General features: G+C 40.7%; 1 protein-coding gene and 1 long non-coding RNA gene across 3 annotated transcripts in view; one reads left to right on the top strand and one right to left on the bottom strand.

The window, feature by feature from the left end:
- Nucleotides 1-17,679, bottom strand: part of samd14 (sterile alpha motif domain containing 14) — a 177,644-nt gene extending 159,965 nt beyond the window's left edge. For both annotated transcript variants that reach the window (XM_063037747.1, XM_063037746.1), the window contains exons 1-2: nucleotides 17,507-17,679; nucleotides 17,239-17,291 (exon numbers count right to left, since the gene is read on the bottom strand). In XM_063037747.1, coding sequence (XP_062893817.1) covers nucleotides 17,239-17,278 — 40 coding nt within the window. In that variant the 5' untranslated portion in view covers nucleotides 17,279-17,291; nucleotides 17,507-17,679. The remainder of the gene's footprint in view (nucleotides 1-17,238; nucleotides 17,292-17,506) is intronic.
- LOC134340457 (uncharacterized) overlaps nucleotides 16,067-27,411 on the top strand; it is a 30,959-nt gene continuing 19,614 nt past the window's right edge. Inside the window, exon 1 of the long non-coding RNA XR_010016556.1 lies at nucleotides 16,067-16,080. This is a non-coding gene — a long non-coding RNA (uncharacterized LOC134340457). The remainder of the gene's footprint in view (nucleotides 16,081-27,411) is intronic.

Raw genomic sequence — 27,411 nt, 5'->3', positions numbered from 1 at the left:
AATATGTCCGCAGCAGTTGCCATCTCATTGGCTCTTCACTCAAACCTGGAACATCTAGACAGCAAAAATGCATATATCAGGATGCTCTTTATCAGCATTCAATACTATCATCCCCTCAAAACTAATCAATAAGCTTCAAGACCTTGGCTTCAATACCTCCATGTGCAATGGATCCTGGATTTCCTCACTTGTAGACCCCGGTCAGTTCAGATGGGCAGCAACATCTCCTCCATGATCTCCATCAGCACAGGTGCACCACAAGGCTGTGTGCTTAGCCCCCTGCTCTATTCACTTTATCCTTATCACTGTGTGGCTAAGCACAGCCCCAATGCCATATTTAAGTTTGCTGACAACACCACAGTTGTTGGTCAAATCAAAGGTGGTGATAAATCAGCATATAGGAGGGAGATTGAAAACGTGGCTGAGTGGTGCCACAGCAACACCCTAGTACTCAATGTCAGCAAGACCAAGGAGTTGAACTCGTCCTTGTTGGGGGAATCAGAGGTAGAGAGGGTCAGCAACTTTAAATTCCTCAATGTTATCATTTCAGAGGACCTGTCCTGGGTCCAGCACGTAAGTGCCATTGCAAAAAAAGCACGGCAGTGCCTCTATTCCTTAGAGGTATGTAAAGATTCAGCATGACATCTAAACCTTTGACAAACCTCTATAGATGTGTAGTGGAGAGTATATTAACTGGTTGCGTCACGCCCTGGTATAGAAACATCAATGCCCTTGAATGGAAAGTCCTACCAAAAGTAGTAGATATGGACCTGTCTGTCTTAAGTAAATCCCTGCTTATTATTGAGAACATCTACATGAAACTCTGTTGCAGGAAAGCAGCATCCATCATCAAGGACCCCCACCACCCAGGACATGCTCTCTTCTCACTACTGCCATCAGGAAGAAGGTACAGTAGCCTCAGGACTCACACTGCCAGGTTCAGAAACAGTTATTACCCTTTACACATTAAGCTCTTGAACCAAAGGGGATAACTTCACTCAGCTTCATTTGCTCCATCACTGATCTGTTCCCACAACCTGTGGACCCACTTTCAAGGACTCTCCATCTTATGTAGTGCTTATTTATTTACTTATCTATCTATCAATATATTTATTTATTTATTGTTGCACAGTTTGTTGTCTTTTGCACACTGGTTGCCGACCATGTTCGGTGCAATCTTTCATTGATTCCATTAGGGCTATTGGATTTAGATTGCAACACGGGAGCATAGTGATTGCACAATGCTTTACAGTACAGCTGACCAGGGCTCAATTCCCACTGCTGCCTGTAAGGAATTTGTATGTTCTCCCAATGACTGCATGGGTTTCCTCCGGGTTCTCTGGTTTCTTCCCACACTCCAAAGATGCCAAGAATGTACCGGTTGGTAGATTCATTGGTCGTTGTAAATTGTCCCACGATTAAACTGGGGGATTGCTGGGTGGCACGGCTCGAAGGACTGGAAGGACCTACTCCAGGCTGTATCTCAATAAAAACATTTTTAAAAGTGAATCTCGGGATCGTATATGGTGGCATATATGTATTTTGATCATAAATCTACTTTGAAATTTGAACTTTAATTGGTGCAGGTGACTATTGCCCAACAGGTTTGCCGTTAGACACTACACCATGCTTAGAGTGAACAGTTTTTAAATAGCATCAGTTGTGTCTTCAAAATGCAGCAATTTTAGTCACTGATAGTTGGCAAGAAATAAGCAGTAAGACAATTCAGAACTGTTTTGCTCACTGCCAGAATTGAAAAGGAAACAATTTTGCTGTTTGAAAAAGAATTTGAAGATATCGACAATCATCTTGAATGTTCTAATGAAAATAAAATTTGAATACAATCATCAATGATACAATCATCAACAGCATTCTATTAAGACAGTCCATTATAAGCACGAGGTGTCTGCTCTGATCTTGGTTATTTTGTTGTTCAGTCATTAAGTCATGACCTCATGGACCATAGGGTCCATAAGGTTTTCATGGCAAGATGCGGAAGTAGATTCCACGCAAATACTGCCACTGCCCAGGCTGGGACCCGGCTGGGTTTGAACTCAGGACCGTCTGCCTTGAAGTCCAGTGCTGATGCCACTACACCACCAGCCAGTTTACAGTTAATCAAAAGAACATGGCAGCGTACACTGGATTAATTCATCCGTTGATAACTATTAGGACCTAATAAGGAGTTTTATAGTATTGCAGTAGTAGTAATAGTGTTCTAATTTGTTCCATATTTTATTTAAATACATACTGTAATTTGTTATTCAGTTCAACAATAGTTTGCTTTTTTTTATACCTTTTTAACTATTTCCATGGAACTTTGACTAATTGGCACAGCCACTTAATTGGGCCAAAATGTATTGGTCTTGATGCATCCCAGTTAACTGGAATCCACTGTAATTGTTTCAAGTAATTATTTAAATCTAAGCAATGTCTTAGGCATTTAGAGAGAAACATAGAATATAAACTCAGAGGGTGGTGTGAATGTAGCATGAGCTGCCAGCGGGAGTGGTAGATGGACGTTTGATTACAACATTTAAATGAAGTTTGGATAAGTACATGGATGAGAGGGCTATGGTCCAGGTGCAGGTCAATAACTCTCGGTAAAATAACGGTTTGGCACATAATGGATGGGCCAAAGGACCTTTTACTGTGTTGTATTGCTCTATGACTCCATGACTCTGTAAAGGCATCACTTATCATTTTGTCACCTGATCCATTTAAGTTTAATTTGGCATATGTTTAACAGCCCTTGTGCATTGCAACCTGCACTTGGAAACCACTGAGCTTCAGATCAAAATCAAGGAAAAAACTGCACCTCTTGTAACAATTTGGAACACAGTACATACAATAAAACTCTGGCCTAAGTTACCCGCAGCATACTTTGAATTTCTCCACGTGTCTGGACATTCTGTAAATGTACCCACAAGGCGCTACTTCATTGTGTTTCAAAGAAGTACGGTTTCTGCATTCCTTGTGACCATTCATCATAATCAATAAGTGCTGGTAGTAATTCTTTAATTTAGCTCTCTGTCCAGGTTCCAACAGGCAATTCCTTTCCCTTTTTTCAGATGTTTACTTATCAAAAAGTTATCCACTTTTACTTGATGGACAATCTCTGTCTAAATAGCTGTATGTTGCAGTATACCTTGTTGCACCCTCAAAGCAGACTTCTCCCTTCATTCTTTTCATGATGTTCCCTTGTTATTGATTTGCCAAATGGTCTGTACTTGCTGTCTGTAATTCCACAGATCAATAACTATGCTGTATGTTGTGTTTATGTTTCCAAAGTTGTTGCAGAAAAGGTTGGAGGGCTCAGGCATGACCTTGGTCTGTTATGTTTTATACAAAAGAAAATCCTGTGCTCTGTAAAAATGGATTCCCCAGAGGTTTACTGTCTTTGTATAATATTCAGGATTGCAGAAGGAACTAGAGGTAACAAACAATAAACCTTGGCGCCCTCCACTGATGGCTAGCCATGCTGCTAATCACTTTTTTTAACCCTATGTCATGTGGATACAAATATGAATTGAAAGGCAAAGCCAGCTGCCATTTTGAATCTCTTCACCGAGAGTGATTGCTAACGGAAGCACAAGCTAAGATGAAAGCTTCTCAAACTGCACAGATATCTGATGGAAACTTTTATTGGGGTCATTTGAAATATACTTTATGTGGAGGTGAATTTCAGTATTTTTGTATTATCATGTTAAAGGACAATTTCCATTACTAAATCCTCAGAGAAACTAAATTACTAAATGAAGAGACTAGGGAAGTAATTACCGAATAAAGCAATTAAATTGGGAATACATTATAAAATTCAGTTAACAGATTAATTTAATTTTGTAATTTAGTTACACAGGGTGAATTAATTATAAATTACCAAAGCAATTAGATAATTATAATATTGTTTATGATTAGCAACAAAAAGAGCTTTAAATTGATAGTGAAAAGTGCAATTTGGTAAATAAAATTGAAAAAACATTAAATTGATAATCATCTTCATTATTTCAACACCAGTTAACTTACTCAGTATAATTGAAGTGCTGAATGGAGGGTGAATGTGTGTTCATTAGTTGTACATATACACAGTGGCCGCTTTATTAGGTACCTAATGCCTGTACCTAATAAAGTGGCCAATGAGTGTAAGTTCATGGTCATCTGCTGCTGTAGCCTCTGCATTTCATAATATTTTGCATTAATGAGCAGGTGTACAGGTGTACCCAATAAAGTGACCACTAAGCGTATGTAACAAACACTTTCACATGAACAAGAGTGTTAGGAAATGTTTTAAGAAGTTGGGATCAAGGGAGACAACAAGGGAGAGTGGGGGGATAAGAAGCAAAAACAAGGCACAAGGAGAACAGTTGAGGTACAAGTATGTAACAATGGTTATTGAATGAGAAGCACTGCATGACAAAGAGATAAGCTGAACTTCAGCTAATACACTATGAAGCAAATATTGAAGGAGAATCTTGAAAGGGAGGCACAAACTTCACAGAAAAGCAAATCCCAGGATTTGAAACTTGTAGAGGTATAATTTAAAATTCTGAATAAGGATTTTATTTAGATTTAGATAAAGTTTCTATGAACTTGTGTCCTGAGTATAATTTTTTCATATGCATTTGCTGAATTTTATTCTTACCTTGTCCATTTATTTGCTACTAATGTACTTGGTGTTAATGACAATTCTCATAACTGCTTCCAACCTAAGCAGCAGAAAGAAATCTGCTGTCAAATCAACCACCCACGAAGTGTTGTAAAAGAGGCTTCATATAATTTCCTTCATGTTCGCTCATGACAAGAGTGTGATCCAGGGAATTTGTCACTTGAAGTCTAATGAACAGGAGAGGTGCACTTGACATGACTTTCAACATATTTCAAGCAAATTCTTCATTGTTGCATGAATGGATAGATATACTGCCGGCATTTCTGAAGGCTGCTCCCAGCCATCTACTTACCTTAAATTTGTAAACTGGTTTATTATTGTCACATGCATTGTCATCAGTGAACAACTTGCCTTGCATAGCGTTCCGACAAATCAACAATGTATTGAGGTAGTACAAGATAAGTACAGAGCGCAGAATGAAGTGTTACAGTTACCAAGAAAATGAGGTGCTGGTAGCCAAGAAGATGCAAGGTCATAACAAGGTAGATTGTGAGGTCAAGAGTCCATGTTATCATGCTAGGAATCAATCAAATAGACATGTAACAGCAGGATAGAGTCTGCCCTTGAGGGTTAGTGTTATGGTAGTACATAGTTCCAGGCTTTTGTATCTTCTGCCTGCTGGGAGGGGGAGAAGAGAGAATATTTGGGTGCTGGGGTTTTTAATAACATTGCATACTTTACCAAGGCACCAAGCTGATATGCATCCAGATGGAGTGTTTTCTATCATGCATCAATAGATTCTTTGACCATAGATCATGGGAAATGCAGTAATTGCCATTCAAATCAAATTTCTTTGTGGTTTCACCCAATTCCCTCAAGTTTACGAGAGATTCTTCTCCTTGATATTTTACAAATGCTGGAGCAAGAGAAAATGGTGTGTCACCTGGCAACCAGGAAACCTCAAAGGTACTTCAAAGCACAGATTGGAAATTAATAGTTTTTCAAAATGTGGTTGATAAGCTTTGTCTTGGATTATAGGCGTTCCAGTTTCTGTGTTGTTACTTTCAATTGTAGAAGTAATACCATATATTCCAAATGACTGCCTTTACTTGTACCCTGTTACCTACTAAATGTTTGTAGGATTATGCTTGAAGTATTGTATAATGTAGAATCGTTACCAATCAAAATCAGTGACTAAAAAGAGAAAATGCTCGAAATACTCAGCAGGTCAGGCACCATGTGTGAAGCAGAAAACAGAGTTAATGCTTCACACCAAAGACCTATCATTAAAACTGATGAAGGATCACCAATCTGAAACCTTAACTCTATTTCTCTCTCACAGATGCTTTATGAATTGCTGAGCATTGCCATCATTTTCTCCATTTGTCTCAGGTTCCAGCATTTAAACTTCTTGTTTTCAATCAAAATTTGAATTGTTTGGTTGTTAAATTAAAGTTTTAATGTTTTAGATACAAAATAGTTTCACACTTAAGGGATAAATTAATATATTTTATGCAAGCTATTCACGTTATATAAGAATGTTATACAAGACATTCTTGTTGAACATCATTCAGAAAACACATAATTTTTCAGAACAGCATTTAGCTCCAGCCCCATACAATTATTGCACTTCTCATCCTTTGCTCCATAGGTTTGAGCACTTGCACTGTGAATAGGTAAAAACAAGAGGTGAGGAAGTCCAGCGATAATGTATCCTTGTTCGTTCTTTGGCTTTTTTTCCCTGTTTTGATTAAGCAATTTATCTATGAAGCTACCTATCAACATTGAAAGGAGGATTATAGCAACAAATACGTAGAAATCAGATTTCATCTGCATTTGGTGTGTTGGTATGTGCTTTAGGTTCGTACTAATGCCCAGTTGCCCTCAACAATTTACAAAATTGATCATTATCCAGAGTTAAGCAATATTAGTGTTCTTTAGACACAGGAGCAAGTGGCAATAGGCAGCCTTGCAAGATCCCCAGTGAGGTCCTGGCGAGTCCGGCTCAGCTCCCAAAGTTGTGGACTGTAGAGATCAGGACAGCAAGTTAGCCCTTAAGGCAACATTGCAAACCTTGGGCCCCATGGAGGAAACAGAGATTACATAGAAAAGGCACTACCTCGTTCACTCAAAGAGACATACAAGTTCAGGTTAAAGAGGTACATGCCAGGAGGTTGTCTTGTGTGGCAAAGTGGTCAGGAAGCTCATCAACCTTACCAAGTGGAGAACCAGGAAGGGCTAATGTTCTCCAGCAGTGAGAACCTCTGCAGAATGGAGTGATGCAGAAAGAAATGTAACGTCCTTACGAGATGTGTCAGGGTAATCTGCACACTGCTCTTTACCCCAGTAGAATGGATATCCTCACAGCAAAATGAATTTATGCAGAAGACTAAGTTTTTTTTTATACATGAGATCTGATGGTATTTTATCTGTCTTAGTTCACTGGTCTGATTATTTGTATTCAGGAGCTATCTTGGAAAGAGGTTTAACAAATCAGCATGGGGGAGTTTTATTTTGCTAGATAATTTGAAAATTGTCTCTCTGTGGGAAGCTTCTTGTATGTGATATAACACTTTAGAACAATGGCCACCTCTTCCACTAATCTGGGACAAAATGCTGCAGACATTGAACAAGGTCATCCCCCAGTCTCCTTCCTTCTCTTACTCCCCCGATCCCGCCATCCTATAGTTATCATGCCGTGGGTCTCCCTGTACATCTTCTTCATGCATTTGGCTGCTCTTTTTAATTAGCAAAGTTATGCAACAGGCAAAATAATATTGTATCTACACCTGATTGGCATATATTGAAATGCACCCACAGAGTAAGTGAAAACAGACAACGAAAGGAAACCTAAGGTGTTTTCTGCTATGATCTTGGTACTTGAAAGGTACCTGTATGGATGCTCAGCTGCAGTAGTTAAAGAAGAGATAGGTCTGAAAAGTGAATGACTTAGAGGGTTGTTCCTGTCCCCAAATTCCAGCTTGTTGGGCAATTCCAGCCACTGAAAACATCTGGCAGTAGGTATCCTTCAGGATGAAGGAGTCGTGTACTTCCTGGAAACATGTCACTCAGCATGAGCGACTTCTTCTATGATTGACAATAATTTGCACATTAAGGAAGTGGAAAACATTAATCAGAAATTCCATGATGGACACAGGAGGGCAGTCGATGGCTCCCTAGAATCACATAAATCCAGTGAAGCTGGCTTGACCTCATTCCAAGATACCACTTATTTCTCACTTAAATTAATGTGGATGAAGTTACTTCTTTGTGAAGACAATGCACCTTTGATGCAGAGATGAGGAGCAAAAGGTTTTGTGATGAGGAAGTTAAGAATCAAATTGGCATTGACTTTTGACCCTGAAGGTTGTTGGCGGTATGGATAGTGGATAGTCTCATGTTATAGGAAGATGTTGAGCAGTTGATCAGTTGGGCATTAAAATGGTAGATGGAATTTAATTCTGATAAGTGCATCTTGGGAGGTCTTATGAGAATAGGAATATTTACCCTGAGGGCCAGGGCCCTAGTGAGTATTGAGGAACAAAGGGACGTGGCTTAGATCCATAGATCCCTGAAAGTGCAGCAGCAGTAGATGGAGTAGTAAAGAAAGGCATACAGGATATTTGCCTCTATTGACTAGGGCATAGAGTATGAGAACAGGAATGGCACGGTACATACAAAATGCTGGAGGAACTCAGCAGGCCAGGCAGCATCTATGGAAAGGAATAAACAGTCAATATTTCAGGCCGAGACCCTCCATCATAACTCTCCTGATGAAGGGTTTGGCCTGAAGCATCAACTGGCTATTCCTTTCCATAGAAGCTGCCTGGCCTGTTGAGTTCCTACAACATTTTATATGTGTTACTCTGGATTTCCAGCATCTGCTGAATCTCTTGTGTTTAAGCTATGGTACAGCTTCCTAAAACATTGGTGATATCATCTTGAATATAGTGTGTAGTTTTGGTTACCTCATTATGGAAAGGATGTGATTGGTCTTGAAAGTGTGCAAAGGGTGATAGTCGCCAGCATATTGCCTTGGATGGAGTGTCTCACTTATGAAGAAAGACTTGATCAAGTGGGTTAATTTTCCTTGAAACAAAGGTTGGGGAGGTGGTTCGAGACCTGTTGAAGGTGTACAAAGGTATGATGGGCACAGGTAAGGTAGATAGTGGAAAACTTTATAGCAAAGGTATTTATGAGTAGAGGGTATGGGTTTAAAGTAAGGAGTAGGAGGTTTAGAGGAGAGATATGGAAGATTTTTTTTCATCCAAAGAGAGATTAGAGTTTGCAATGCACTGCCTAAGAGGGTGGTGGAGGCAGGGACTTTTATTACATTTAAGAAGGATCTAGGTGATTATTGAATCAACAAGGTCTTAAAGGCTAGAAATCAAATGTTGCTAAATGGGATTAGAATAGTTGAGTACTTGATGGTCAGGAGAGACAAGGCCAGTTCCCATGCCAGATGACTCTTTCACTGCCAAGAGAGAGCAGATATGTCTGGCTGAAGACCTTCCCTCAGAATATCACATATCTCAGTGATGACAGCCTTGGATAGCCTCAAGGGTAGGAGAAGGATGCTATTCTTCAGTACTTAGGAGATTAGTGAGACAGCATCAGTATTGTTCTCTTTGCTAAACAAAGGATGTAGTATTACAGAAGCAGCACAGAGAAGATTTATTGGACTAAAAAGTGAAATGGACAGGTTATCACATGAAGAAAGGCTGGACGTGGAAAGCTTTTACTTGCTGACTTTAGAACTGTGGGAGAAGGATTTTGACAGGGTAGTTAGGTAGTTGAAACTTGAAGAAGGGTCTTGGCCTGAAACCTCAACTGTTTATTCATTTCCATAGATGCTTCCTGACTAAAATGCTGAGTCCCTCCAGCATTTTGTGTGTGTTTCTTTGGATTTCCAGCATCTGCAGAATTTCTTGTGTTTGTGTAGAGAATGTTTCCTCTTGAGAGAGGATTTGGAACTAAGGGTCACTGTTTATAACTAAGAAGTTAATATTATAAGGAATAAGGTGAAATTCTTTTCAGAGTCATGAATCTTTGAAACTCTCTTCCACAGAGGGTAGGAGAAGCAAAGTCTCTGAATATTTTCAGAGCAGACATAAGAGATTATTAATATGCAAGAAGGGAGAAAGGTGACTGGGGCCTTCTTAGTGCAAGGGGTTTGGATGGGGCAGAATTTGTTAAAGTGCATCCAGGTAGGTTTCTTAAATCAATATGTGGATGATCCAATGAGAGGAGGGGCTGCACTGAACCTGGTTCTGGCCATGTGACTGACCTTGTCGTGGATGAACAGTAAGGAAACAGTGAACATAACTCATTGACTTTCAGGATAACTATAGATAAGGATGGGTATGGTCCTTGTGGGAGAGTTTTAAATTGGAGTAGGGAAAATTATGAGGGCATTAGGCAGGAACGAAGGAGAGTTAATTTGGAACACCTTTTTTCTGGCAAGTCCACACCAACATGTGGAGGGTGTTTAAAGATCAATTGCTCAGAGTACAGGAAGGGTATGTTCTTGTTAGAAGGAAGGATGGGGATGGAAAGATAAGAGCACTTCGGATGTCCAGGGAGGTGATGAATTTAGTCAAGAAGAGAAAGGAAAAGTATGTAAAGCTTTGGAAGTTAGGATCAAACAAAGCACATGAGGAGTATAAGGAAGCCAAAAAAGAACTAAAGAAGGGAGTTTGGAAAGCCAAGAGGGGCCATAATAAGTCCTTGGCAAGTAGGATTAAGCTGAATCCCAAGGCTTTCTATACGTACATCAAGAGCAAGAGGATAACTAGGGAGAGGGTGAGACCACTCAAGGATAGAGGGGACAACATTTGTTTGGATGCAGAGAATGTGAGTTAAGTACTTGTTGAGTACTTTGCATCTGTATTTATCATGAAAAAGGATATGGAGGAGCAGGAGATCAGTGCTGAGTGTATAAATACATTAGGATGTTTAGAGGTCAAAGAGGGAGAAGTGTTGGACCTCCTTCTGAGTATTAAGGTGGATGCCCCAAGGGCCTGATGGGATTTACCTCAGGTTATTGAAGGAGACGAGATTGTTAGGCCCTTGACTAGTATCTTCATGTTCGCTCTAGTCACAAGCATGGTCCTGGAGCACAGGCAAGCAGCCTCTATTTAGGAAGAAAACAAGTGAAAATCCTGGGAACTCTTGATTCCTGAGAACTAGAGTCTCATGTCAGCTGTAGGGAAATTGCTGAAGAAAATTCTTAGGGATAGGATATATGAGCATTTGGAAACTTATGGCCAAATTAGAGAGAGCCAGCATGGCTTTGTGCAGGGCAGGCTGTATCTTATCAACTTGGTTGAGTTTTTTGACAAGTTGATGAGACAGATTGATGAGGGTAGGGCAGAGAATGTTGTCTACATGGATTTTCGTAAGGCGTTTGACAAATCCACTAATAGAAAGGTTGTGAGTGGTGGTAAAAAATCTTCTGAGGTGTATATATTTCAATGCTAGGAGTATTGCGGGGAAGGCGGATGAGTTGAGGGCGTGGATTGACACGTGGAATTATGACGTTGTAGCAATTAGTGAAACTTGGCTACAGGAGGGGCAGGACTTTCAGTTTAATGTTCCAGGGTTCCGATGTTTCAGATGTGATCGAGGCAGAGGAATGAAAGGTGGGGGAGTAGCATTGCTTGTTACGGAAAATATTACAGCAGCTCAGGCAGGACAGATTAGAGGGCTTGTCTACAGAGTCCTTGTGGGTGGAGCTGAGAAACAGGAAAGGTATGGCCACATTAGTGGGACTGTATTACAGACCACTCAATAGTCAAAGAGAATTGGAAGTGCAAATCTGCAGAGAGATAGCAGGCAACTGCAGGAAACATAAAGTTGTGGTGGTAGGGGATTTTAATTTTCCATATATTGATTGGGACTCCCATACTGTTAGGGGTCTAGATGGTTTAGAGTTTGTAAAATGTGTTCAGGAAAGTTTTCTAAATCAATATATAGAGGGACCAACTAGAGGGGATGCAATATTGGATCTCCTATTAGGAAACGAATTAGGACAAGTGACATAAGTCTGTGTAGGGGAGCACTTTGGTTGCAGTGATCATAACACCATTAGTTTCAACTTGATCATGGACAAGGATAGATCTGGTCCTAGGGTTGAGGTTCTTAACTGGAAGATGGCCAAATTTGAAGAAATGAGAAAGGATCTAAAAAGCGTGGATTGGGACAGGTTGCTCTCTGGCATGGATGTGATCAGTAGTGGGAAGCCTTCAAAGCAGAAATTTTGAGAGTGCAGAATTTGTATGTTCCTGTAAGGATTAAAGGCAAGGTGAATAGGAATAAGGAACCTTGGTTCTTAAGGGATATTGCAACTCTGATAAAGAAGAAGAGGGAGTTGTATGACGTGTATAGGAAGCAGGGAGTAAATAAGGTGCTTGAGGAGTATAAGAAGTGCAAGAAAATACTTAAGAAAGAAATCAGGAGGGCTAAAAGAAGACATGAGGTTGCCTTGGCAGTCAAAGTGAAGGATAATCCAAAGAAATTTTATAGGTATATTAAGAGCGAAAGGACTGTAAGGGATAAAATTGGTCCTCTTGAAGATTAGGGTGGTCGGCTATGTGTGGAACCAAAGGAAATGGGGGAGATCTTAAATAGGTTTTTTGCGTCTGTGTTTACTAAGGAAACTGGCATGAAGTCTATGGAATTAAGGGAAATAAGTAGTAAGATCATGGAAACTGTACAGATCGAAAAGGAGGAGGTCCTTGCTGTCTTGAGGAAAATTAAAGTGGATAAATCTCCAGGACCTGACAGAGTGTTCCCTTGGACCTTGAAGGAGACTAGTGTTGAAATTGCAGGGGCCCTTGTTGAAATATTTAAAATGTCGCTGTCTATAGGTGAGGTGCCGAAGGATTGGAGAGTGGCTCATGTTGTTCCGTTGTTTAAGAAAGGATCGAAAAGTAATCCGGGAAATTATAGGCCAGTAAGTTTAACGTCGGTAGTAGGTAAGTTATTGGAGGGAGTACTAAGAGACAGGATCTACAAGCATTTGGATAGACTGGGACTTATTAGGGAGAGTCAACATGGCTTTGTGCGTGGTAGGTCATGTTTGACCAATCTACTGGAGTTTTTCGAGGAAGTTACCAGGAAAGTGGATGAAGGGAAGGCAGTGGATATTGTCTACATGGACTTCAGTAAGGCCTTTGACAAGGTCCCGCATGGGAGGTTAGTTAGGAAAATTCATTCGCTAGGTATACATGGAGAGGTGGTAAATTGGATTAGACATTGGCTCGATGGAAGAAGCCAGAGAGTGGTGGTAGAGAATTGCTTCTCTGAGTGGAGGCCTGTGACTAGTGGTGTGCCACAGGGATCAGTGCTGGGTCCATTGTTATTTGTCATCTATATCAATGATCTGGATGATAATATGGTAAATTGGATCAGCAAGTTTGCTGATGATACAAAGATTGGAGGTGTGGTAGACAGTGAGGAAGGTTTTCAGAGCCTGCAGAGGGACTTGGACCAGCTTGAAAAATGGGCTAAAAAATGGCAGATGGAGTTTAATACAGACAAGTGTGAGGTATTGCATGTTGGAAGGACAAATCAACGTAGAACATACAGGGTTAATGGTATGGCACTGAGGAGTGCAGTGGAACAGAGGGATCTGGGAATACAGATACAAAATTCCCTAAAAGTGGCATCACAGGTAGACAGGGTCGTAAAGAGAGCTTTTGGTACATTGGCCTTTATTAATCAAAGTATTGAGTATAAGAGCTGGAATGTTATGATGAGGTTGTATAAAGCATTGGTGAGGCCGAATCTGGAGTATTGTGTTCAATTTTGGTCACCAAATTACAGGAAGGATATAGATAAGGTCGCAAGAGTGCAGAGAAGGTTTACAAGGATATTGCCAGGACTTGAGAAACTCAGTTACAGAGAAAGGTTGAATAGGTTGAGACTTTATTCCCTGGAGCGTAGAAGAATGAGGGGAGATTTGATAGAGGTATATAAAATTATGATGGGTATAGATAGAGTGAATGCAAGCAGGCTTTTTCCACTGAGGCAAGGGGAGAAAAAAACCAGAGGACATGGGTTTAGGGTGAGGGGGGAAAAGTTTAAAGGGAACATTAGTGGGGGCTTCTTCACACAGAGAGTGGTGGGAGTATGGAATGAGCTGCCAGACGAGGTGGTAAATGCGAGTTCTTTTTTAACATTTAAGAATAAATTGGACAGATGCATGGATGGGAGGTGTATGGAGGGATATGGTCCGTGTGCAGGTCAGTGGGACTAGGCAGAAAATGGCTCGGCACGGCCAAGAAGGGCCAAAAGGCCTGTTTCTGTGCTGTAGTTTCTATGGTTTCTATGGTTAAAGTCCCTTATGGGAGGCTAATCCAGAAGACTAAGATTTATGGGGTCTGTGGCGAATTGTCTGGATTCACAATTGGCTTGCGCACAGAAGACAGGGTAGTCGTTGAAGGAACTTATTTGAGCTGGAGGTCTGTAATTAGTGGAGTTCTGCAGGGATCTGTGCTGTGACCTCTACTGATTGTGATGTAGAAAAAAGACCTGGATGAAAATGTAGAAGAGCAAGTTAGTAAATTTGCGCGTGATACCAAGATTGGTGGAGTTGTGAATAGTGTAGAAACCTGGCAAAGAATATAGTGCGATATAGATCAGTTGCAGATATAGGCTGAGAAATGGCAGTTGGAGTTTAACCCAGATAAATGTGAGGTGTTGCACCTCAGCAGGGCAAATGCAAGGAGACAGAATACTGTTAAGGGCAAGATCTTTAACAGTGTTGCTGAGCAGAGAGATCTAGCTGCTTGAAACAGGTCGATGGGGTGGTTAAGAGGGCTTATGGAATGCTTGCTTTTATCAGTCAAGGCATTGAGTTCAAAGGCCAAGGGTTATGCTGTAACTTTATAAAGCTCTGGTTAGGCCAGATCTGGAGTATTACATATAGTTCTGGTTGCATCACTATAGGATGGATGTTGAGGATTTGGAGAGGGTGTAGAAGATGTTTACCAGGATGCTGCCTGGTTTAGAGGGCATATGTATCATGAGAGACTGGATAAAATTGGGTTGTTTTCTCTGGGGCGGCAGAGGCTGAGAGGAGATCTGATAGAGATTTATAAGATTATGAGAGGCATAGATAGAGTAGACAGGGAGTATCTGTTTCCCAGGGTTGAAATGTTCAATACTATTGGGCATGTATTGCGGCTGAGAGGGGGTAGGTTCAAAGGGGATGTAAGGGGTAAGTTTTTTACTCAGAGAGTGGTTGGTCCCCAGCATCTGCTGCCTGGTATGGTGGAAGAGGCAATACACTAGAGATCTTTAAGAGACATGTTAGATATAAAGGAAGTTAGATATGGCCCTTGTGGCTACAGGGGTCAGGGGGTATGGAGGGAAGGCTGGGTTCTGAGTTGGATGATCAGCCATGATCATAATAAATGGCGGTGCAGGCTCGAAGGGCCGAATGGCCTACTCCTGCACCTATTTTCTATGTTTCTATGTTTCTATGTAGATAGGCACATAAATGTGAGGAAAATGGAGGGATATGGACATTGTGTAGGTAGGTGTTTTTGATTTCCTCTTTAGCTGGTTCAGCACAATATGATGGCTGAATGACCTGTTTCTATGCTGTACTGTTCCAAGTTCTGTGTTCTATATGGAAATGTGGAGCTGAAGTTACTGAATGTGGCGCAGGCTCAAGGCGCTGAATATCCCATTCCTGCTTTAATTTCATATGTATGTTTGACTTCAGAGCTACAGAGGCATACATATATATGGGAACATATGAACCTTCAGCCACACTCTAAACTGCCTCTAAATATCCTCTAAATTGACAATAGGTCTTCATTTTTATTCTTCTGCATGTATGACACTGAACTGGAATTTACACCATAACAATTTAAAAGAAGTATCATAAACCAAGAGGTGAAATTAAGGTCCATGAATATGCTTTCTTTTTCATAGTGATGAACACGTGGAGCTTAATTTGAAAACTGTTCAGAGTCCTCATTTTATTAATGGCCAACTGGTGGAAATGCAATTAACTTTTTGTAGCTGAGTTTACATTTCAACAGAACCATGACATTTTGTTATTTTTAGAGAAAATCTGGAAGGAAACTATGCTTGCAGTGGAGGCTCACAAATTGAAAATGGATGGATCATTTGCATGGATTTGCATTTGCTTATCTTTGATTTTAAAAAAATCTGTTCTGGTTTCAAGATTTTTGCAATAATATCTCTTGCCTGTCAAAAAATGAACTAAGGGTTATTCTACTAGCTGTTAAATTCAAAGTAGTATTTGCTCTGTGCCAAAATATATTGCACTGTGTTGACCAATACAGTATTTGCAAACCATCATGGTGAATCGTAAGTCAGCTGACAAATATGCAAAGCAATAATGGCATTTGTATTTTTGGTTTTCCAAACTCCGAATCAGAAAGAGCATCATGAGGAAGTGCCCGTACAGTCATAGTAGTTCACAAATAAGTTGCAAGGTAGGTAATAAGCAATGTTCTTAAGACCGTAGGTAATGAGCTTTTCTATAGGAAAGCATTCAAATATTGGTACTTTAAGCTAATATTCTGGAACTAACCAAATTCAATTTCGTTTGGTTTTGATTGGTGTAATCTCATGTTCAGTATACAGAAAATCATTCTATCAGAGCCACAGGGCCACATATAAATGAATGATTTTCAGCGTAGAACCCATTCAAAGAAGCTTGCCAATTGTTTAAGCATGTATAACAAACCGTGTTTTTGAAGAGCCACAAACTACATAAAAAGCCAATCAACAAATCTGTTCAATAAGCAATAGGACTGATTAATTTTACAACCATTAATTATTCTATTCATTAAAACATATTCATCTTCCTACCAGCAATAAAAACAATGTTTATTACAAAATATTCATAGACAGTATATAATTGAAGAATGAGCCAGAACTAAAATATTCTGGTAATTGATTTATCTTACGATGTGTGACTTTGTTTGATTTATTCTATGTAATGTTCTCTGTCTATTCATGTATCTACACATCCCATTAACTATGTAGTGGCTGTCAGTGAGAGGCTCTCATTTCATTAATGATTTAAGAACCTTTGTAGCAAGCAGTTAACAATGGTATTATAGAAAAGGCTATTTTTTAATAAACAACATCCTGTTTCATCCAAACGATTCTCAGATGGGTTGGACCGAGTGAGGGAGGGAGGTTACTATTCCCAATCTCTATTCCCAGTAAAGTTCCTTTTCATATTCATCAACACAATGCATAAATTCATTAGTAGCAACTGCTTAAAATGTACTTGCAACTATAGTTCTGAACACATTTACAAATATAATGAGCTACTTCTCATAAACTACTCCTTATTATCCTGTCATGTTAATTTCCTCCCTTAAGTAAACATTTGTAGGATATTGCTAAAAACAGACCAATCATAGATGAGTATTTTAGGATTGCCCTGAATTGTTAATCATTTCTTGTTTTCCACTGTCTTATATTGAAACTGATTTAATTATTGATTGAGTGAGAGCAAATTGTCATCAGATGGTCAGGATGCAAGAGCAGAGACAAGCCTCCGAGTAGGAATTTGGCCTGCTGGGCTTTCAATAAATGGTTAAAGACTCAGTTAAAAAATACCTTAAGCAACTACTTACCAAAAACCTCATCTGCATCACCTGCTTTTGTAGTAGACATATTGCAGCTGGGACTGTGGATAAGAAAAGCAGGGCATCAGATAAGGGGTTTATTTTTGGCCTAACACATAGGGCCAACTAAAATAATCAGTACAACTCTACTCCAGTGGAGTGATAAAGCCTTGCATGCCAGCTAAGCTGTTGTCGGGAGTGGAAGGGACAGGATGCAGGGGGGATGGTGAGGGGTAAGGAAGAGAACAAACATCCACAGTAATTAATCAGAACTTACCTGTGGAAGGTTCACAGCATGTTAATCACAGCATCTCCTAACAACTGTACTCTGTTGGTTAGCAGGGCTCTTAATGATTCCCCTCCAGCAAGATTCCTTCCAGCAGCAAGATGCAGGGAATGCTTGCAATTCATTCGGGCAAGAGCACCTCAGCCAGTTTGATTAAAACTGAGATTCATGCCTCGATACATCCAGCATGGGATGGGTCCAGGGTCCAGATGGGAGGAGGTCTGTAACTGCCCTGCTCTTTCGCTGTGATAAGTCATTAACAAATACTGCTGCTCCCTGACTGCCACATTATGAATGCAGTGGTCCCTCGAGTGCCTCTAAGAGTCATTCAGTTTTCGGTGATGCATTATTTTGTCATTGCACGGGGAAAAAACGAGACAGGACCCTGATCTATAGAAGTCAGTGTTGCAGAAGCTCGTCCTCTTCTCCCCAAAGAGAATCACAGTGTTATTAGGTGTCGATTACGAAAGAAGGTTTCAGCCTGCTCCACACTGCTCACGGTGTTTTCAGAGATTTAAAAAGAAGAAGCAGGTTCCTGGGATGCTGACAGACACGCTGTACATGTTTGATGCCCGGCTTTTCAGAATGGCAACTTGTTCGTACTGTAGATCATAATTGCAATTGGATGCTTCACTGCTCCTGATTCTAGGCAAATTCAGTTTAACTCTTTCCATTCCACTTCAGATTATCTTGCTCATTACAAATGACCATTATAAGCTTTCCAAACTCTAATTTGTCATACTGCATTACAATTGAGGATATATTCTAATAATAATTAATGATTCAAAACATTTAGTTTCTAAAAGAAACAATTGACTAATCATTATTAAGTTTCATATTCTTTTTTAATTACATGTTTAGGACCAGATTTTTGGAAAGAAAAATAGAATTTGCAATCATTTAATTATGGGTAACAGCCCATCAATAGTTTGCTAACATTATAAAATGCTCCAGGGCAACAGCACATATTAACAATCACTGTTCAGGTTGAAGAGCCTTGCGCTTTCCAGCTTTGTCGCTCTTGTTAGTTACCAATTCTCCATCCTCCTCAATTAGATTAAATAACTCCTTCTGGTCTGGACAAAGCTGTTCACGCACATTCCTCGAAAGGGAGTTTGTTTCATAAGAAAGTCACCATTTCCAGAATATCGTACTGCTGAAGTATTAGATGGATGTAGCTATTTAGTTTTTCATCATTGCACTGTGTGTCTGTATACAATTGAGACAAAGTTTACTGATCTTTATTGGTTGAGACTCTGGAGCCATATATTGTATAGCTATGGCCAAGATCATTGACTGTAATTTCCAAACTGGTAGGTGTCCAATCGTGGTCATGCCCCTGTTAACAAATCTGAAGAACAATGTAGTCCTCTAGCAGTAGTAGAGTGAGAAATTGAATCTTTCTTGTATTCGTGAATAATCTCCAGTGGTCAGCAGGTAGGACCACCATTTTGTGCATAAATGTTTGATAGATGAACTGTATTGATTCATGCCTCCTTGTCCACCAATAACCTTGGGCTCCAGTATTACCACTCCCCCTCTCTTGTTTTTAGTGGGCATCTTTCCTCTCAGTTTTGATGCAGGTTTTGACCTGAAAATCAGCAATTCCCTCCCCCTTCCAACACCCCCACAGAAGTTTCTCAACTTGCCGAGTTCTTCCAGCAGATTGTGCTCCATATAGACTCACAATTTGATTCCCAGGACTGTAGTTTTGACCATGTAGCATATGCCTTTTAAGCACCATGCAATTGATTTCAAATGTAAGACTGCACACAAAATCCATTTGTAGCCAATGATACGCAGAGTGCATAATGTTTTCCACTAGCTGTTTCACTGTAGATGGTAAACCAGCACAGTTCGAATGAATAATACACTCAGTGGCCACTTTATTGGGTACCTCCCGTACATGTCGTGTGTTCACAGATGCTCTTCTGCACACCACTGCTCTAACATGTGGTTATTTGAGTTATTGTCCCCTTCCTGTCAGCTTGAACCAGTCTGGCCATTCCATTCTATTCTGCCCTCTCTCATTAGCAAGGCATTTTTGTCACAGAACTGCCGTTCACTGGATTTTTTTTTGGGGTTTTTTTGCACCGTTCTGTCTAATCTCTGGAGACTGGACTGTTGTGCGTGAAAATCCCAGGAGATCAGCAGTTTCTGAGATATTCAAATCACCCCAGCTGGCACCAACAATCATTCCATGATCAAAGACACTTAGATCACTTTACTTCCCCATTCTGATGTTTGGTCTGAACACCAACTGAGCCTCTTGACCATGTCTGCATGCTTTCATGGATTGAGTTGCTGCCATGCGATTGATTAGATATTTGCATTAACAAGCAGGCGTACAGGTGTACTTAATAAAGTCGTCACTAAGTGTATCAGCCCACAGGAGATGCTTGCCTTCTGACTCCACTGTGAACATGAAATAAATTTGCAATTAACATGTTTTGTTGACTACACAGGGGAAAGCAGATCCTAATACATGATAAACCTCTGCACCTCCATCATTTAAAGGTTTAATCAATTGTTTGCTGACTTTATGCAAATGAATTGGAACTGGGCTCAACTCATCCCACTGAGGAAAAGTGAAGAGTCACACAATGAGTCTTGATGAGCATGGAGCTCAAGTTTCCCTTTTATTATTAGTTTTAATGCACAGTTGAGTAGAGATGCCTGGGGCTACCACCATGCTCTATTGCAGAAGGCACAAAGGCCAAGACAACTAACTGAAAAGCAGAAGGCTCCAAAGATTACATACAAATTAGAATAGGAGTAGGCTGCTGTCCATCAAACATTCAATAAGATCAAGCCTGATCTGATTGTAGTTTCACCTCCATATCCCTGATAATTTTACACCTCCTTGCTGATCAAGAATTTAACTTCCACCCCCTTAAAATTATTCAAATCTCCGCTTCCATTCTCCTGTGAATGGACAGCTCCTTATTTCTAAATGGTGAAATCTATCCTCTCTATATTGCCAGGATCTTATGGTTCATCCAGTACCACTTACTCTTCTAAATTCCAACAGATGAAAGTCTAGCTAGTCCAAACTTTCCCCATAAGATCATCTGCGTTTTCCAGGTATTAATTCAGTAAACCTTTTCTGGGCTGTTTAGCATGTTTGATTAGATAAGGAGACGAATAATGTATCCAGTACTCCAAATCTGGTCTACCAGTATCCTAAATATCTGAATCCTAACCTCCTACGTTTGTATTCAGTTACTTTTGCAATAAATTATAGCATATTTTGAGCTTTCCCAATTAATTGATTCATTGCATATTCACCTTTTGTGAATCATGTGTTAGGATACCCAATTCCTCCATCGTAGACCTCTGCAATCCCTACACTTTAGAAAATATGTTTTTCTTTATTTTAGCAAAGAAGACTCGATGGGCTGAATGGCCTAATTATGTTCCTATGTTTAATATCTTATGTCTTAGTTTCCCTGCCAAAATGGATAATTTCACATCTTCTCATACGATATGCCATTTGCTCGATCATTGTCTATTCACTTAACCCACCTATATTCCTTTTTAGTCTCCTTATATCTTCATTACAATTTACTTTACTAACTCTCTTTGTGTTATTCGCAAACTTAATAACCATACCACTGTGTTTTCATCCCAGTTATTGATATAAATTGTAAAAAGTTTCGACCTCAGCATCAATTCTTTTGGTACGTCACCCACTATATTTTGCCAAATAAGAAATAACGAACCTACATATGTCTTCTTTCTACTTCCTATTCACACTCTATTCCACTTCTATCTTTCCTGTAGCCAGCCAATTTTCTGTCCATACCAGAGAAATTTGCTTTTCCTTAGTAACTTTTGATGTGGAACCTTATCAAAGGCCTTCTAGAAATCTAACTCTACTATATCTAATAGCTTGTCTTTGTCTACTGTGTGTGATTCTTCTTCAAAGAATTCCAACAATTTGGTCAAATAGAACCTCCTTTTCACAAAACTGTGTTGCCTTTTCCTGATTACCTCAAATTTTTCAAAGTGCCCTGCCTTAACATCTGTAATAGAAAGTTCTATCAGTTTTCCTCTGACAGATATTGAGTTAACTGCCTTTAACTACCTGCTTTCTTTCCCTCCTCTTCTATTTTCTATTTCCCAGTCTTCCTGTCTTAGCAAATTATGGAAAATTAAAATCAATGCATCAGCATGGTAACATAACGGTTAGCATAACACTATTACAGTACCAGCGAGCCAGGTTCAATTTGACCGCTGTCTGTAAGAAATTTGTACATTCTCTCCAAGGCCACATGGATTTCCTTTGGGTGCTCTGGCTTCCTCCCACATTCTAAAGACGTATGAGTTCGTAAGTTAATTGGTCACATGGGTGCAATAGGACAGCGCAGTCTCGTTGGGCCAGAAGGGCCTGTTACCATGCTGTATCTCTAAATAGAATAAAATAATTAAGATAACCTATCTCACAAGCCACTTCTTTAAAGACTATGAAATCCTCTAGGACCTGTCAGCCTATAGCACCAACAATTTAGTGAATACCATTTCCCTGCTATGGGTAATTTTCCTGATTTCCTCCTAATTCCCGATATACAGCTTTTTTTTGGAATTTTATTTACATCCTCTGTAGGGAAAATTGATATAAGCTACCTGTTTGATTCATTTGCCAGCTCTTTGTTTTCCTTTCTTAATTACTCAAGCAGATTCCTGATTGGATCAAAGCTCATTTAGTTGATTCTTTTTTAAAATATCTACGAAAATGTTTTTGGCTAACTTTATCTCATGTTTTATTTTTTTCTACTTTATTTATACTACAGTCATTTTTATTTCTCCTTATATTCTGCCCAACCTACAGACTTGTTTCCAACTTTTGCGTAATTGAACTGTTTTTATTTAAACTTTTTATTATCATTAATGTAATTTGGAGAAATGTGCATAATTCACAACCACCGACGTTGAGTTGAGGTTTCACTTTAAGAGGCTGGTCTGACGTGATGACATTGTTACTTAAGGATTTTTAGCGCGCTTTTGCATTTAGGTTTTGGAGATCCATAAAATGTATTACGGGTTTCATTAAACATAAAATGGCTCACTTCATTTTATTTGTGAAAACCTGTGTTGGTGACGCTGTTGCTCTCGGAAAATTCCAGAGTTATTGAACATGTTGTCCAATACAGTTGCTTTGAAACTGCTGGAGTTTTGGGAGTAAAATGCCATCGCTTGGTTCATACAAACTAAGGCCCCGTTCGCTCTGTGAGAAATCTCTGCCAACGACACCAAATTCTGCTACGTGGTAGTATTACTCAGCAATTCCATGGCACACAAGAGTGGTGAGTCTGCTTGAACACACGCCTGAACACAATAAATACTGATCGCTGAAAACTCACCTTTTACTCTTAGACTATTGGAGTCTGAGCGTGCAAATAGTTGCTGTCCTTACCCAGTCTCTGTGATGCTAGGCTAATGGACCAAATGATGTCTCTCCTGGGAAATTAAATTGTTTTATTTTTAAAGAACTCTTCATGCTGCAAATGCCTGATCAAATTCGTATAGCCCTTGCTAATGCATCTGTGAATGACTATAGGGAGCTTGCTAAGATGCCTAATAGTCTCCCCTCAGCTAGGCAGTGGTGCATCATTCCTCCTACTTTCTCTGCTTCAATAAGCCTGATCAACAAGGCCCCCAACACAAGGAGGCCCATGGCTGTGAAGCCAGCAAAGATCAGGCCTGTGTTTTCACCACACTCGCTTTGGTATGAACGCTGGGAAATGCCAACTGGCTTGCAGCTTCAGCAGTGACAACGCATTGGGACATCAGAGATCTGTGAACACTGTGGGTTCCAGCTGCCAGGGTCATTTACTGTTCATTACAGACACCCTTTCAGGGCAACATTTCCTGTGTGACATGGGTGCTCAAGTGAATGTGCTGCCATCATCACCCATTGATGAGAAGGCAAAGAGCAATGAAACCTCACTGGAGGTCACCAACGGCAGCAGGATCCAGACTTATGGGACATGATGGGTGACACTCTGCTTCAGTAGATAACGTTACACATGGGACTTCCTCCTGGCTAAATTGGCTAGACCTCTGCTTGGTACAAATTTCCTGTGTGCCCAAGGACTGTTGGTCGATCTTAAGAACTGCCGGCTTGTGGACGTCAAGGACTTTGGGGTGTTACCCTGCTCCCCCAGTAAGTTCCCCACAACGACTCTGTCAAGCACACGCAGCACCACATGTGAGTTTACTTGACTGCTGGGCAAATTCTCAAACCTCACCAAGCCCACATTCTCCACTACAGCCTCAAAACATGGGGTTGTGTACGTCATTTCTATAATTGGCCAACTAGTCCATGACCATGCATGTAGACTGGACCCAGAAAAGTTGGCAACCATGAAGGCTGAGTTTACTAACATTGAAAGACTTGGCATTGTACATCAGTTGAATAGTCTCTGGGCTTCACCCCTCCATATGGTCCCTAATTCCGATGGTGGTTGCCACTCATGTGGTGATTACCAATGCCTTAACAAGGCCACCACTTCTGATCATTAGTCGGTCCCAGACATCCGAGACTTTTGGCATATTTAGATGGAAAGTTATTTTTTTTCAAACTTGATCTAGTTAGGGGCTACCGTCAAGTGCCCGTGTGCTAGGAGGACATTCACAAAACAGCTGTGATAACCCCGCTTGGCCTCTTTGAGTTTCTGCGCATGCCATTTGGGCTGAAAAACGCAGCACAGACTTTTCAGTGGCTGATGGACTCTGTATTAAAGACTTACATTTTCTTTTTGTTTACCTGAATGATATACCAGTCACCAGTGTATCCAAATCTGAACACATATCTCATCTCTGCACACTTTTTGAGCCCTTAAGCCAACACAGGTTGATTATTAACGCTGCTAAATGCCCGTTTGGATTGTCAGCCATTGACTTTCCCAGCCATCGCATTTCCACAGAAGGTGCAAAACCCTCCCATCAAAAGTAACTGCTATTATGGATTTCCCACCACCCCGCACAACTAAAAAAATGAAAGGAGTTTTTAGGTTTGGTAAATTTCTATCACCACTTTATTCCGTGAGTTGCTGAACTTATGCTCCCCCCTGTATAATGTGCTTAAAGGCAATATTTACGTGCTTGACTGGTCAGCAGATATGAGCAGGGCATTTAATGATACCAAACAGGCTCTTTCCAAAGTGACCCTACTGACACACCCGCTCCTCATTGTACCTATTGCCATTACTACTGACACTTCAGACTATGCTGTCAGTGCTGAGCATGAACAGTTGGTCAGAGGCGTGTGGCAGCTTCCCGCCTTCTTTGGTCGGCAGCTCCGTCCCCCCAAAAGGAAGTACAGCATGTTTGACCGTGAGCTTCTTGGTCTCTATCTGGCTGTTCACCATTTTCATTTTCTTCTAGAGTGTCACCATTTCACAGCATTCGTTGGCCACAAACCCCTTGTGCACACGATGGCCAAAATATCAGAACCTTGGTCTGCACGGCAACAATGCCACATGGCCTACATATCGGAGTTCACAACTGAAATACAACATGTCACGGGAAAAAATAATACTGTGACTGATTGCCTATCATGGCCTGCCATTGAGGCTGTACACATTGGTGTTGACTATGCCAGCATGACAGCCGACCAAGTTACTGACCCAGAGATCCAGGCTTACTAGACATCAGTCATGGGCCTGTGGATGGGGGAGGTGGGGTTTCTCTCCTGTGCGATGTCTCAACCGGTCACCCTCACTTTATCATGTCCACAAACTGGAGATGGACTGTTTTCAACTCCATCCAAGCCGGAAGGCTTCAGAGAAATTGGTTGCACTAAAGTTTGTGTGGCGGCACGGCCTTAGAAAGGACGTGGATGATTGGACTGCAGCCTGTGTGGAGTGGCAGCGGGCAAAAAACAACCGGCATGTTCATGCGCCGTTGGCACCTTTTGAGGTCCCTGAGCGATGGTTTGACCATGTCAATATGGACCTTGTTGGTCCTCTTCCTCTCTCCCGCAGCTTCACACACCTTCTTACCATGATGAACTGTACAACCAGGTGACCAGAGGTCATCCCTCTAGCATCGACGACGGCCACAGACATGGCTCGGGTGTTCATCAGCACCTGGGTTGCTCTGTGTGGCACCCCATCTGATATTTCCTCTGACCAAAGTCCCCAATTCATATCAGACCTCTGGGCTTCACAATACGCTGTGGTGTGATGTAGCCTTGTCGTTAGGCTACATCACACCATAGCATATCACCCGCAGTCCAATGGCCTATGTGAGCGGTTTCACCTCTCCTTAAAGGCTACACTGAGGGCTTCCTTGACAGATGAGTGTTGGCATGATCATCTCCCATGGGTCCTGCTGGGCTCAGAACAGCTCCAAAAGAGAAGCTGCAGTCATCCGCAGCTGAGTTGGTGTATGGGCAACCATTATGAGTGCAAGGTGATTTCTTTCCTGACGCCACAATCACCTGGTTAGCCCCTCAACGGCGTTCCACCTTCCTTAGTAACTTCAGTTCCTTCTCATCTATTCCAACCTCCCACCATAGCATACAGTACTCTGGTGTTCCTGTTGACCTACATTCCTCCTCATTTGTTCTCGTCCACCATGATGCAAACCAACATCCCTTTAGGACCCTTACGATGGCCTGTTCTGTGTTTTGGAACAGAGAAAAAGACTTATCTCATAGATAAGAGGTGTAAACCTGAATTAATTTTGGTAGATCACCTTAAACCGGCCCACCAAGAGTTGGAGTATTCTGCTGCCATGCCCCTGGTGTCACAACATGACCATGAGTGTGTCAACGCACTTCTGGACAAGCCTAAGGCACCTGCGGTTCCTCCACCCGTGGAACATAGGACCTGAGCCAGGCGGCTCATCTAAGCTCCAAACAGGCTCACAATGGCAACTTGAGTGAATTCTAGGGGGGTGGGGGGCAGCTGCGTACATAATTCACAACCACCGACATTGAGCTGCGGTTTTGCTTTAAGAATCAGAATCAGAATCAGGTTTATTATCACCGGCATGTGACATGAAATTTGTTAATTTAGCAGCAGCAGTTCAATGCAATACATAATAATATAAATAATAATAAATAAAATAAAACATAATAAATAAACAAGCAAATCAATTACGTATATTGAATAGATTTTTTAAAAAGGGCAAAAACAGAAATACTGTATATTAAAAAGTGAGGTAATGGTCTGATGTAATAATGTGATTATGTAAAGATTTTTAGTGTACTTTTGTGTTTTGGTTTTGGAGTTAAATAAAATATGTTACAGGTTTCATAAAAGGTAAAATGCCTCACTTGATTTTATTTGCAAAAACCTACTCATTTTAGTTAAGCACAGAAGATGGGTTCTTCATTTGTAATTTTTATTTTTATTGGAATGTACCTGTGATGCACACGAGAAATTTTCTTAAATATCTGCTGTTGCACCTTGATTGATTGATCCTGTAAGCTAATTTGCTAGTGCACTTTAACTTGCTCTGCTTTCCTGTCCACATAGTTGCACGTATTTTCTCTCCCTTCTTGAGGTGTCTTCATGATGAGATCATTAATTACATCTGTCTCATTTCACCAGTCTCCTCTTGTCTGTTGTCTGATCCTTCCAGAGGCAACACTTTATCTCCAACTGTTTGAGACTGAACTTCTCTTATGCAAAGATCTATCACTTTCTGAAGACAGTGCCACAACCAAGTAGCCGTACTTGGGCTACATCTGCTTGTTGATACAAAGTTCTTGGCAGTTAAATGGATTAGATTTTGGATAATTCCAGACAGAGCCAATTGATACAGGTTCTCCTCAGGTTACAAATATCCAACTTATGTACAATCCATATGTATGAATGAGCATTTGGGAGACTGGCAGGATGGATTTACTGTGGGTCTGCAGACATTTTCTGCTGTGTGGAAAC

This window comes from Mobula hypostoma, chromosome X1, assembly GCF_963921235.1.
Source record: "Mobula hypostoma chromosome X1, sMobHyp1.1, whole genome shotgun sequence".
NCBI lineage: Eukaryota > Metazoa > Chordata > Chondrichthyes > Myliobatiformes > Myliobatidae > Mobula > Mobula hypostoma.
The sequence above is the reverse complement of the archived record's forward strand: the minus strand, read 5'-3'. Positions and strand labels throughout refer to the sequence as shown.